Source organism: Mus caroli, unplaced genomic scaffold (genome assembly GCF_978045245.1).
Source record: "Mus caroli unplaced genomic scaffold, Mus_caroli_1 scaffold_8, whole genome shotgun sequence".
In the NCBI taxonomy this organism is placed as follows: domain Eukaryota; kingdom Metazoa; phylum Chordata; class Mammalia; order Rodentia; family Muridae; genus Mus; species Mus caroli.
In genome coordinates, this window is record NW_028227263.1 from 102,009,603 (window position 1) to 102,023,600 (window position 13,998).

Below are 13,998 nucleotides of genomic sequence, written 5' to 3' on the forward strand. Positions count from 1 at the left end.
GTTTTAAGAGCACTGACCGCTCTTCCAGAGGTCCTGAGTTCAATTCCCAGCAACCACATGGTGGCTCACAACCATCTGTAATAGGATCCGATGACCTCTTCTAGTGTGTCTGAAGACAGCTACAGCAACAACAACAACAGCAACAACAACAACAAGACAGCAACAGGGGCTGGAGAGATGGCTCAGTAGGTAAGAACACTGACTGCTCCTTTGAAGGTCCTGAGTTCAAATCCCAGCAACCACATGGTCGATCACAACCATCTGTAATGAGATCTGATGCCCTTTTCTGGGGTATCTGGAGACAGCTACAGTGTACTTACATACAATAAATAAATAAATCTTAAAAAAAAAAAGACAGCAACGGTGTACTCATATGCATAAAATAAATAAATAAATAATTCTTATAAAAAATATTTTAAAAAGAATAAAACTGTTAACAAGGGGCTGAAGCAATTGTTCCGCAGCCAACACAAACATGTGCTGCTCTTCCAGAGGCCACAAGTTTGACTCCCAGCACCCATGTGAGCAGGCTGAGAACTGCCTGTGGCTCCTGCTCCTGGGAATCAGAAGCCATTTTCTGGCTTCTTCATCCACTTACACAGTGAATAAATGAATGTGAAAACATTAGTTAATTAAAATATATAAATAAATGGTGGTTTAGAAGCCAAAATCATTCTCCTTTTGTTTTTGGGTTTTGGTTTTTGTTTTGTTTTGGTTTGGTTTGGTTTGGTTTGGGGGGTTTTCTTTTGTTGTTTTGTTTTTTAAAGATAGGGTGTCTCTTCCTGGTTGTCCTAGAGCTCACTATGTAGACCAGACTGGCCTCAAACTCACAGAGACCTGTCTCTGCCCCTCTGCCCCTCTGCCCCTCTGCCCCTCTGCCCCTCTACCCCTCTGCCCCTCTGCCCCTCTGCCCCTCTGCCCCTCTGCCCCTCTGCCCCTCTGCCCCTCTGCCCCTCTGCCCCTCTGCCCCTCTGCCCCTCTGCCCCTCTGCCCCTGCCCCTACCCCTAGCCCTGTCTCTGCTGGGATTAAAAGGGTGTTGCCATGCCTGGCAGAGATTCCCATCTTAAATTCAGCACCTGAAGTGAGCAGGCCACTCCTTCAGTAGCACAGTGAGGCAGAAGCTTGCTGCCAGTTCTTCTAAGAAGCAGGGAATGAGCACACAGGTGTTTAACAAATGAACAAAACAAGAGGAAATTTGAAGTTTTTAATGGGCTGTGTCCACAAGGTAGCCTCAGCTATAACTTGAAGCTCAAGTTTTGACTCTGATAATCCCCAAGACCAAGACTTTAGTTCCAAAAAGTCTCTTCCCAAATCTCCTGGACAGAAGAACTCACCTCAGTCCTGTTAAAGACCTTCATAACTAAGCTAAGTCTAGTGCTATAGGCCTTTGACCTCAGATCTTGAGGAGTCCGAGTCAGAAAGATCACAACTTAAAGGCCAAGGAGACTTGGTGAGACACAACTATCCTTAAGGCTTAGGAAACAGTAGGGTGGGAAGAGTCTGAGAGCCTAGCAGACCAGGATGACTTCTGTGTGACAGTGTCTTCTTGACAGGATAGAGATGTTACTCCCGTGAATTCTCAACTATATGGCTGCCTGCACAAGACTTACAAAGACTGCACCAGTAGACATGTCAGCAGGAATGGAGGGAAGGTCACAGGCACACCCCTAGAAGAAGAGCTACAGGGAGCCAATGGCTGTAGAACCAGTGTCTGGTGTTTGTTTTGAGGGACATAGAGAGAGAAGCAGAGGAGAGAGTAAGATGATGCAAACACAGTGTACTCACAAAGGGTATTCTCAACTTAACATAAGTAAAGAACCCCGGGGAGGGGGAGGAGGGTGCACACATTTAATCCCCATTCAGGAGGCAGAAACAGGTGGATTTCAGAGTTCAAGGCCATCCTGGATGACAGAGCAGGTTCCAGGTAGCCAGGGCAACACAGAAAAACCTTGACTGGAAGAGAGAGAGAGAGATGGGGGGCAGGAGGGGGGGGGCGGAGAGAGAAGAAAGGAGGGAGGGGGAAAAGGAGGGGAGGAAGGGGGAGGGAGAGGGAGAGAGAGGTGGTGGTGATAGGCTTCTTTAATTTCAGCACTTAGCAGGCACAGGCAGGTGGGACTCTAAGAGTTTGAGCGCAGCCCGGTCTACAGAGTGAGTTCCTGCCTACACAGTAAGTCCCAGGACAATCAGGGCTACATACATGGTGAAACTCTGTCTTAGAAAAACCAACCAACCAACCAATCAATCAATATCTCAAAAGAGGACTAGAGAGATGGCTCCGTAGTTAAGATCACTGGGTGCTCTTCCTGAACACCCAACGTCAGGTCCCAGGACCCACCTGGCAGCTCTCAACTCCCTAAACTCCAGTTCCAGAGACGCTGACATCCTCTCTGGCCCCTATGGGCACCAGGCATGCAGAGTTCTACATGCAGGCAAAACACTCATGCGCATAAAATAAAAGAAAAGCATCTTAAATACTAAAAATAAATATAGCCTTAAAGTTAAAGGGGCCGGAAGGCACCTCAGTGTAAATAAAGTCCTTGCATTTTACACACAAGGCCCTGGGCTCAGCTCCAACCACTGCAGTGTGGGTGGCCAGAGGCAGAGGCAGGAGAGGTTTTGAAAGTTTAAGGCAAGCCTTAGGCCTACATAGCAAGTCTTAGGCCAAGTAGAACCACTTGACTCAAAAAAGACATTTATTTTTATTATTTTTAAATCACGTGTGAGGGACATGAGTGTATATGAGTGCAGGTGCCCAGAGACTCCAGAGCTGGAGTGATAGGCACCTGTGAGAGGCCAGATGCGAGGGTTGGGAGCCCTTGGGTCTTCTGCACAAGCAGCAGCACCCGTGCTCTTGAAAGAAAATGAGATTTTTTTATCTTGTGATTCATGTAAAAGAGTTGTCTATGAGCCCTCGGCCTGGGGCCAAGAACAAAGCAGAACAGACAGGGCTGTTGTTAAGACATTCCTAAGAACAGCTTGATTATACAAGCAGGGCTATCTTGTCTGGGTCAACACCACCTGGCCGGAACCTCCCCTCTGTCTACTGCCCCTTGACGCCTGGTAAATCATACATCAACTGGTTGCTATGTGAACAAAGATAAGCCACAACTGGTTGCTATGTGAACAAAGTCCTGATGCCCTGTAATCTTTCTGTTAATGTTTGAATAAGCCAATAGTGTGTCGCTATGCTGAATTCCACACCCCTCAGCCCCTTACCCCATAAAAACCCCTAGCTTTCGAGCCTCATGGCCGACATCCGTTATCTCCTGTGTGGGATGCATGTCGGTCCGGAGCTCTGTAATTAAACGTCCTCATGTATTTGCATCAAGATGGCCGTCTGTTCGTGATTCTTGGGTGCACGCCGAATCGGGAGTTGAGTGGGGGTTTCCCCACTAGGTTCTGTCACTCTCAGCTGCTGGGTAACCTCTCTAGCACTCCCCGCCCCCTCGCTTCCCCGCCCCCTCGCTTCCCCGCCCCCCTCGCTTCCCCCCCCGCCCCCCCCCCCCCCCGTGGAAGAGAATATTAAAAACAAGAGCAAAGGTCAATGAAACAAACAATTAACAAAGTTAGCCAACAAAGGAGAAAACTAGTCCAAAGGTGATGGAAAGATAAAGACCACAGCAGCTGGAGAGATGGTTCCAGGGGTTCTGTTGCCCTCTTCTGGCCTCCAAAGGTATCAGAAACGGAAGTGGCACATAGACATCCATGCAGGCAAAACCATACACATTAAAAACCAACTGTGGCTAAAGTGGACCAGAGGGCAGAAAGCCCAGTGCAAACATTACAATGAGAAGATGCAGAGTGGCTGGAGAGATGGCCTACAGGTGGGAGCACCTGCTCTGTAAGCAGGAGGACCTCAAGTCCCAACCCCCAGCACCCAGTACCCAGGAATACTGCTCAGCCACACATGCCTGTAATCCCAGCCCCAGGGGGCAGACAGCTAGGTCCCTAGAACTTGCTAGACAGCAAGTCTCACCAAAATGGAGAGCTTCTAGTTTGAAGAGAGAGCCTGTCCCAGGGCAATAATGTAGAGTGATGTGGAGCCAGTCGCACCCTCTTCTGGCCTCCGCTGGCATGCACACTCTCAGGAAGAAAGAACATCTTCTGGGGGAACAGTTCTTCATGTGGGCGCTGTTTACCATCACAGAGCTTTACACTGAACATTTGGCTTTATGTGTCTTTTATATGTATGTAATATCTCATGGGGTGGGGGGTAAAAATACACACACACACACACACACAAGGTCCCTGCAGTGGTGGCACGCATCTTTGATCCCAGCACTCAGGAGGTAGAGGCAGGCAGATCTCTGAGTTCAAGGCCAGCCTGGTCTACAAAAAACGATTTCCAGGACAGCCAGGACTACATAGAGAGACTCTGTCTGCATTACTAGCCAGCTCAGTGGGTAAAACACTTGCCACACAAGCCTTGTGATGTTCCCTGGAGCCCTGAAGGTGAAAGGGGAGAGCTAACACCACAAAGTTGTCCTCTGTGCTCCATCCTCAGCCCCATGACATCCCTGCCCCCACACCAAGCACACACTACAACGATAATCAAAGACCTAAACCGACAATCAAAGAGCTAAACACAAATATTCTATTGTATGCTTCTCAGACTTGCAAAATGGAGAGGTTCAGCCCTGGCTTGTAAAATGCTGTGCAAAACAAAGAGGTGGAAACCTTACACTTCCTGCTGGGAGGGTAATTCTGATCAAACCCCTGGAGCACTCGAACCCTGAGCAGACCCTGCCCAGCAACACCTTCTAAGGCTTAATCTGCCCTGCACAGCTATGGGCTATCGCGGATGTGTTTGTGTGACTAGATCCCCAGTGACTGCATTCTGCACTAAACATTCCTGACACTGCTGCGTATGATGGCACACACCTGAACACCTAGCAGATGGCAGGCTTAGACGGGAAGACAGAGGTGAGCCAAGCTAGCTGGGGCTACAAAGAGAAGAGTGCCCTGAGGCAAATCAAAAGTTATATTCCCTAAACAGCTCAAAGTTAAATTTAGTCACAGCAGGGATGCCGTTTGGGGCTGCGCTGTCCTGGGTGATTTCAGTCTACAGGAAGGCGTGGTAGGAACACCTAAGTGCAACAGTATATCACACAGAAAGTGGGGCAGCTGCAGACTGCAGTATCTGACAGGGCTCTGGAACCAGTCTCTGGTTTATGAGGGACAACAGCATCTGCCATGCAGAACTGGGGACATATATGCACTCAGATTATCATGTGGCTAACTTCTATAAGCCTGAACTGAAATCATTCCTTGTGAACTGAGGGAGAGGCATAGAACTCACGGACCTAACCAAACTCAGGAGGCACCAGCAGTTCAAAAAGTTACAAGGCACACAAGGCCCCTTCCCCATGCGCACGGCGACACTTGCTGTGGCGAGAGGGGGCTTCCTACAACGGCCAGCAAGTGGTTCAGGGAGCTCTGGAGGCAGCTTCCATAACCTGTCACCCGCGTGTGGTGGGCACACAGTCACAGTGCTGCCTTTAAGTCAGCCATTTTCTCAGGTAATCTCTCACCCTGCTCCTGTGAGTAACCCCGCTAAGTCACTGGTTCACCACCTGGCCTGAAGTGACACCCTCTTTGGCCTGTTGCCACCCAGGAAGAGTCACATAACACCAGCTTCTAGGAGAAAATGATAGTCATTTGTGGAGGCTGCAATTCCTATGGAGAAAGCCAACTCACTCGCTCGCCTCCCTGGCTCTCTCAGCTCACACTCAGTTATCAGACCCTTGTGAAGAGCTGGCTGAAGGCCCAGTTCTTCATTCCTTCTCCCCTCGAGACCGTAAAAAAAAAAAAAAAAAAGCAGTGAAATCGAGAAACACAGTGAGGATCCAGTCCATGCTTCTGTGGTGGGGTGAGGGCACTTTACAAGCAGCAACAAGCTGTCATGACCGCAGAAAAGCAGGAGCAAACCCTGGTGCTTTCTCACACAGTAGGGTGTTTATAGATAATCATAGTGTACTGCATATTTAAAAAGAACAAGGAGGCCAGAGGCATGCATCAGCCACTAAGAGCAGTTGCTGTTCTTCTAGAGGATCCAAATTTAGCTCCCAGCACACAGAGTAGCATCAAACCATTGGTGACTCCTTCCAGGGGATCTGACACCCTCTCTTGACCTCTGCAAGCACCAGGCACGAACATGGTGTACATACATCTATGCAGGCAAAGCACCCGTAAGTCTTTAGAAAGCAAAAGTAACTACAAGAGCTGAGAATGATGGCGCCCGGCTATCAGCCAAGCATCGAGGAGTCAGAGGGATAAGGATGGGAAGTTCAAGGACATAGGACATTCCAAGCCTGCATAGTGAGACCCTGTCTCAAAAGGCAAAGCCACGGGCTGGTGAGATGGCTCAGTGGGTAAGAGCACCCGACTGCTCTTCCGAAGGTCCGGAGTTCAAATCCCAGCAACCACATGGTGGCTCACAACCATCCGTAACGAGATCTGGCGCCCTCTTCTGGAGTGTCTGAAGACAGCTACAGTGTACTTACATATAATCAATAAATAAATCTTTAAAAAAAAAAAAAGGCAAAGCCATTTTAGGGAACGTTTGATTTCACCACAAAGAAATAATAATGTCTGAGGTGAAGGTGTGACCAGTGACTTGCCAGCATGGAATGTACACATTTATCACTGTGTATCCTGAGAGCACATGGGATTAGAAGGTGTCAATAAGGCCAAACCAAGATGCAGAGCTGATGAGCGGCCCCATCTAGGAGGCAGACTCCTCAGGTCTCTGACCCTTTAGAGTTTAGGTTTGCCAGAGGGGCAGAGACTGCTGTGTTTTGGAACACACAGCTAAGGGACTGTGCAGGAAACGGACCTCCCTGCTGGCTCTATGTGTGGTGACCTCAGATTCTGTTCTCTGTGTTGAGATGACCTTTGCATCCCTACCACTCTTGGCCTCGGTTAGCACGTCAGTTCTGAGGTGCGGGCTGATAACCTCTGGAGCTTTCTAATGTTAGGAAGGGGCTCTGCTCTCAGATAAGAAGGAGCAGAGCTTGTAGCCTCCCTGCGGGTAAGGTGTGTGAATGGGTTGTGACCTGCCAGGGACTGGCCTTACTTCTTACAGCAGTGATGTGTAGTTGTAGTGGCCCAGAAGCCCAGGATGGAGAGGAGGAAGGGTGTGGTCATCAGTAAGGTGATTATCTTGAACAGAGCCATTAAGAAGGCATCGGCCATACAGTTGTTGAAGTCAGGTACGTGTGAGGCTAAGGAGACAATGGGGCCAAAGCCCAGGCCGATATCAAACAAGACCTGGATACCTGCATGGCACCAAATAGTTAAGTCAGAGATGCTCGCCACCTAAAAAGGAGAAGACAGGTACAACAGGGACATCAGGATCTGGGAAAGAACAACTATGAGAGAGAAGGGAAAGGAGGAGGTACGGGAGACAACAGCAGGCAGCCGTGCTGGTCCCAGAGCTCAGAGAACCGAGGAAGAACCTCACCTTGAGGATCAGCAGATGCTTAAGCCCGTACTCTGCGCCGTCCATCGACAGAGTCCGGATGAGGAAGCAGACGATGATGCAATAGGGAACCAGTAGCAAGACACACAGGATCTACAAGGGGAGGGCAGCAGCACATCAGCTGCTTGTCAAGAGACTCAGCTTTGTAGAGCTAAGGGGACTGGACGAGGACTCGGAAGAAGCTTTTGGGGATAACTGGCCAGGAGGGAGAAACAAGGTTGTAGCACTTGAGAATGCCAAGGGCCAAGTGCAGCTCACCTTCCCAATGGACTTGATCCCATTGAACAAGAAAGCACAAATGAGACAGCAGGACAGAAAGAGAAACATGCCCACGCTGAAGGACGGTTGCCCTCCATCCTCAATTCTGTCTGAGGCTTTCAAGGTCTGCCGGTACCAAAAGTACGTGTAGGATGTTGCCTGCTCACATTCAGGATCTGGGGGAACATGGCTTTGGACAGGCCTGCTAGATGAGGCAACCCCCAAATTCCCTGCCTCCCTCCTCTCCTGTCTTTCTCTTCGTGCCCCTCCTTGCTCTTTCCCCCTCTTCCCAGGTCCCCTCATTTCCCCATGTCTCCTTCCTCACCAAAGTTACTGGAATTCCTTTGTAAGGGACACTGGTCCCATGGGACAACAAAGTAGAATATGTGGCTCATGTAGAAGAGGATCCAGGAGTTGAACACGTTCAGGTAGGTGTTAGTGATGAAGCACACCTGCAGGCCAGTGGAGACGTGACTGGGGAGGAAGACCAGGGACAGGGAGAGAGAAGGGACCGGCAAAGGATGGAGGGGCTGAGGGAGCATGATCCACACCAGGACAGCCATGGGATTTTCTCCAGAGAGGAGGGAGAGGAACACTGTGGGGCAGGCAGGCTTGTGAAGCCTGGGGCTCCTCACCATAACCATGCTGTACCCCACTCCACCAAACCAGGGGTTCAGGTTCTTCCACATGTCCACACTGCTCTGCTGTGCCCTCTGACCGACCGCCATCTCCAGGAAGAGAAGAGGAATCCCAATGCCCAACAGCATAAAGATGTATGCTATAAAGAAGCTGCCTGCGGAGAGAAGGGCAGAAGGGTTCTGAGAGCCTCGGCTCATGGCTGTCCTTCTTTGTGCACCTAGGAAGACTGCTCACCAGCAGCACCCTCACTCAGGCCACAAGGTTAAGGCTTGACTGCCCCGCATCCGTCACTGGCCAACCTTCTTACTTCTAGGAGTCTCAGGTGCCTGGTCATTGCCCTTTCCCCACCAACATCCTGCCTGGCCAACCCACTGAGTTATGCTCAAAACCCTGACCTCCACTTTCCCAGACCCTGGGTGCTCAGACTCCTGCTTTCTCTCCTGTTCTCACATCTCAGAGACATCAGCAATGGAAACCAGGACAGGCTTCACTCCTGTTTCCCCTTTTGGGTCCACGTGCCCTGGTTCCCAGACTTACAGTTTCCTTTGTGAACCCAGCCTGAGACAAAGCGCAGGACTCCAGATGGCATCATCAAGTAGCCCATGATGGCCAGGATGTACTCAACCTTGCTGGCCCAGAGCTGCCGGGGAAGGTAGCCTTCACTGCTCTCCTTACTCGTCCTGTTCACCAACTTTGAGGGTTCCTGTTTCAGGGTTGTTACTGTTGCTAATTCTGTGACACTGGGCTTGGGTTGTAAGGTAATTCTTGCCAAAGCAAGGGTCTCCCAGGCCTGAGCCTTTGCCATCCGAGTCTCTGAGACTTGAGCCTGTGCAATCCAGGTTGATGGAGACCAGGTCAGCATACCAACGTCCCATGCCCCAAGGTTTGAATCCATGTCAGTGAGCTTTGATTCCAAGGATACGCTTTTTTCCATATTGGACTCTGAAGCCTGAGGCACATCCGAGGGAGAAGCTCTTGACTTGGAAGGTGCATTTTCACCTTCCTTAGTGGACCTTAAAATCAAAAGTCATGATTGTAGGTGAAATCTAATAAGGAAACTATTCTCGGGCTTACTTGAGGATTCACTGAGTCTCAAACTATCTTGAAGGAGACTGCCATGTCTACACACTTCACTTACTGACATTCGAAACACATACAACCATAAACATCGCATACATACCGTGCATGCAAGTACCATACTGACACCACACACTGATATGTGCTATGCATACCACATAAAGATATCATGTACCACATTCACATATACTGCACATAGGCACCACATGTATCACACACACACACACACACACACATCACATATACTAACCCAGGCATGATATGCATCATCACCTTCACATGCTCTACAAATACATACCATCACATATTACACATACACACATGTACCACATACCACACCCACGCACACTCACAAATATCATACACACAAGCACCACAGACACGCCTACCACACACACACACTGCACCTACATTCACTATATACATGAATGACTTAGTACACCCACGCATACACATGCGTCACATGCACACATATGCATCCTACCCATCCACCACACACTGGCCACACACAGGGAATTCCTATCATCCACATATTTCTTCCATGATGGTTTTACTTCTTCAGGATGTATTAGCACAAGGGGCAGGGGTCTGGGTAGCTAAAAGTTAATGGGCAGGAAGGTGGGAACCACACTAAGAATTTTTGGAGACAGACAGACACCCTCCAGAGCTTGGACTTCCACTACCAATCTCAGTTGTCAAGCTGCTAAGGCAGGAGGACTGCTATAACTTGGGGTACAGAGAGAGACAGGATAAGGAGCAGGGAGGGAGGGGGAAGAAGGGCAGAGATAGAGAGAAAGAGAGTGTGTGTGTGTGAGGAGGAAAGAGGAGTGAGAGAGAGAGAGAGAGGAGTGTGTCTGTGTGTGTGTGTGTGTGAGAGAGAGAGAGAGAGAGTGAGGGGGAAGAGGAGTGTGTGAGAGAGAGAAGGGAGAGAGAGAGGAGTGTGTGTGTGTGAGAGAGAGAGAGTGAGGGGGAAGAGGAGTGTGTGAGAGAGAGAAGGGAGAGAGAGAGGAGTGTGTGTGTGAGAGAGAGAGAGAAAGAGAAAGAGAAAGAAAGAGAGAGAAAGAGAAAGAAAGAGAAAGAGAGAGTGTGTGTGGGGGGGAAAGGAGTGTGTGAGAGAGGGAGGGAGAGAGAGGAGTGTGGTGTGTGTGTGAGAGAGAGAGAGAGACAGACAGACAGAGACAGAGACAGAGACAGAGACAGAGACAGAGACAGAGACAGAGACAGACAGACAGAGAATATCAGATCAGTCTGGCTCTTTCTGCAGTGGGCTTTTGTGTTTGCTGGCCTGGAGCTCACTCAGGATGCTGCTGCCTCTGCCACTCACAGACAGGCTTGGGAGCCCTGCTTTGCCTCATAGCTCTCCATTTGTCAGCACCCTACCTCAACTCAGAAAGGGTTCAGAGGAGCCTGACTTGCTCCTGTTTCAGACAGCACCTGCCTCCCACCCTCTCCACCCACCCACTCTGCTCTTCTTCATGGCCTTCTGGATTCCCGACTCTCTGTCATCTGTGCCTCCTGCTCTATCCCCCACCCAACTTCCCAGCCAAAGGATGGTTCAGCACCTCATGTCTGGGGCCACTTTTGGCCTTGCCGGCTGTGGTTCTGACACTTTGACCTTTGTTGGCTCTTCAAATGTTCCACAGGACAGAGGGCAAGGAGTGTACTGAAAAGGAAAAGAAGAAAGGTCTGTGAAAGAGACAAAGATGGGAGAGGATGACAGACTGGGACAGGAATGACTGAGCTGGAGATGCTCAGCTGGTAAATGGCTTGCAGCACAAGCCCAGGATGAGAGTCCAGTTCTAGATGCACATGATGGCTGGCCATGGGGGCAGGTATGTAATCCCAGCACTAGGACAGGGAGACAGAAGCCAGCCCTGCCTAAGTGGCCAGCTCTACGCCAATGGAAACCCTGTTTCATGAGACAGGGCTGACAATTGAGGAAACACAGAGGAGGTGAGCCTCTGGTCTACACACACACATGCATAAACATGCACACACGAACACACACACATAAAATCATCTACGGTTGCTAATACAAGATGGCCAAAAGTTTGACAAAGATAGAATGCCTAGACAGCAGTACTGCAAGACAACCCCCAAGCTGGAACACTGTGCTCTGCTCTCTGAGCTCCCGGGGAGGATGTGCTCCTGACACAACACACAAAGAACACAACATCAAAAATGGAGAGCCAGAAGGTAGCTATGAGGGAAATCAGATAGACCCCAAGTTGGGGATGTTTTGTAAAACAGCTGGTTTATACAACTGTTTCAAACGATGAGGCGGGGCTGATGGGATGAGTCAGTGGGCACAGGTGTGTGCTGCCAGTTCTGATGGCCTGCCTGCAGTGGCATGTGACATATATATATATATATGTGTGTGTGTGTGTGTGTGGGTGTATATGTATATATACATATATATGTGTGTGATTACAAATTTTTAAATGTCATAGTAATGAAGGCAAGAAAAGAAGGAAATATTATATATCCAAATTACAACTTCATCTGTGAAATTATGTCAAATTTTATTTTATTTTTTCAATACACTGTTTATTTGTCACAGCCCTCTTTAGGTAGGATAGACCCACTCTGTAGTGGTTTATCTGTAGGATAAACCCAGGCTGGCCTCAAACTCAGAGATCCACCTACCTCTGCTTCCCAAGTGCTGGGATTAAATGTGCCAGCATTTCCCAGCTTGAAACAGAATTTTTTAGTGAAAAAAAAAAAATTCAGAACAGCTAGGGCTACACAGCAAAACCCTGTCTCAAACAAACAAACAACCCCAAAACAAAACAAAACCCCAGTGTTGTCTATAAATGAGCCTCATAACTTGGAGCAACAGACAGCCATGGGGGCTGAGGAGACAGCCTAGTGAAAGCATGAGGGCTTGAGCTCAGATCCCAGAACTCATGGAAAAACAAAAAACCAGGCAGACAGAGCTAGGCAAAATGGTAGGAAGACATCATCCTAGAACAGGAAGACCTGGAGGGGAAGCCTTGGGTAGATGCCCGCTGGGCAGCCGTCCAGCTGAATCCATGAGGTTCAAGTTCAGTTGAGCAATCCTGTCTCAAAAAATAGAGCAGAGTAGGATAGAAGACACTTGACATCAGCCTTGGGCCTCTAAGTACGTAGACCTGTGATAGAAGACACCTGACATCAGCCTCGGGCCTCCACGTATGTAAACATGAACACGCGAACATGCACACTTACACACAGTCGTGAGGTAAACATTCCAGATAGACTAAGTCTGTGTATTTAAGTTTAAAAAGAAGCAAAGTTAAACTGTGCCATGTCATTAAGTAGTGTCCACACACATGGGAAAGGACAAAGAAAAGCCTTGGAGTGTTCATCCCAATCAGACACCGTTGCCTCAGGACAGGAAGATACAACTTTCTCTCTGTAGCGGTCTCTCCTGGGTTTTTTTTTAGAGTGGGCTTTCCATTGTAGCTCAGGCTTGCCCAGAGCTCACTGTTTGGTGAGCTGCCCTAAAACTTGTAGCAATCCTACTGCCTCAGCCACCTGAGGCCTGGGATTACAGGAGTGAGCTGCCACACTTGACTAGTAACGTTCTATTTCTTGAGTGGGTTAGTACTGTTTGAATGTGGATTTGAGAGCCCAAACCTTTTAAGTTCAGACTTCATTTTAGAGAACCTGATCTAAGTTTGAACTCAGGTAGACTTACAAGCTTAGTTTCCAAGTTGCCCCCCCCCAACAAAAACTGAGCCTAGCTCCAGTCTCTAGGCTAACCCCTAACAAGACCAGTGTCTTCAGGTTATCCCCCCACAAATCTTCACCCCAGGTTACAAGCCCACCCCCTGCCTAACGACCACCCATGCAGCGGGGAGCAGAAACTAAGTTTATGATATGACACCCCCACCCCCATTGCTGGCCCTGAGCTGGGATTTATATCAGATTGGTGTTAACCCTTCCCTGGAACTACAGATTGTTAGAAGTGTGGACCCCAGGAGGAGAATCTAAGAGCTGGAAGAAGCTTTAGGAGGTGGCAGCTGGTGCACAGTCACTGGTCAGGGGGCTGGAGAGATGCACATAAACTAAAACTGGACGATACAGAGAAGATTAGCATGGCCCCTGCAAGGATGGCACGCAAATCCGTGAAGCACTCAAGAAACAAAAACAAAAAAAAACACTGGCTGCTCCTCTCAGGACCTGAGATCAATTCCCAGGAACCACATGGTGGCTCACAACCATCTGTAGTGGGATCCACTGCCCTCTTCTGGTGTGTCTGAAGACAGCTGCAGTTGTACATAAAATAAATAAATGAATTAAAAAAAAAAAAGTGATTAGGTCAAAGGCTGGAAGTATAGATCAGGGCAATAAATCTTGCCCAGCAAGTCCAAGGCTCAGGTTTGACTCCTGGAAATGCAAAAACAAATATATGTCTCTGAAACCATTACCTTCAGAAAAATGAATGCTGTTGTCACATGGGCCAGGCTGATCTCTAACTAGTTCTGTAGCCAAGGATAACCTTGACCTGACTCTCCTGCCTGCACTTCCTGTGTGCTGTCCTTACACATCTGCAGAACCC

At 48.9% G+C, this 13,998-nt stretch overlaps 1 protein-coding gene and 1 non-coding gene across 2 annotated transcripts in view; one reads left to right on the forward strand and one right to left on the reverse strand.

The window, feature by feature from the left end:
- The window catches only part of LOC110298550 (orphan sodium- and chloride-dependent neurotransmitter transporter NTT5), a 32,674-nt gene that overhangs the window by 5,784 nt on the left and 12,892 nt on the right, over window positions 1-13,998 (reverse strand). Inside the window, exons 2-8 of the mRNA XM_021167870.3 lie at window positions 11,018-11,118; window positions 8,916-9,391; window positions 8,375-8,532; window positions 8,065-8,191; window positions 7,740-7,915; window positions 7,464-7,574; window positions 7,077-7,318 (exon numbers count right to left, since the gene is read on the reverse strand). Coding sequence (XP_021023529.1) covers window positions 7,077-7,318; window positions 7,464-7,574; window positions 7,740-7,915; window positions 8,065-8,191; window positions 8,375-8,532; window positions 8,916-9,391; window positions 11,018-11,022 — 1,295 coding nt within the window. The 5' untranslated portion in view covers window positions 11,023-11,118. The remainder of the gene's footprint in view (window positions 1-7,076; window positions 7,319-7,463; window positions 7,575-7,739; window positions 7,916-8,064; window positions 8,192-8,374; window positions 8,533-8,915; window positions 9,392-11,017; window positions 11,119-13,998) is intronic.
- Window positions 13,483-13,584, forward strand: LOC115031713 (U6 spliceosomal RNA). The gene has a single exon (XR_003837367.1). It is a non-coding gene; the product is annotated as a U6 spliceosomal RNA (small nuclear RNA).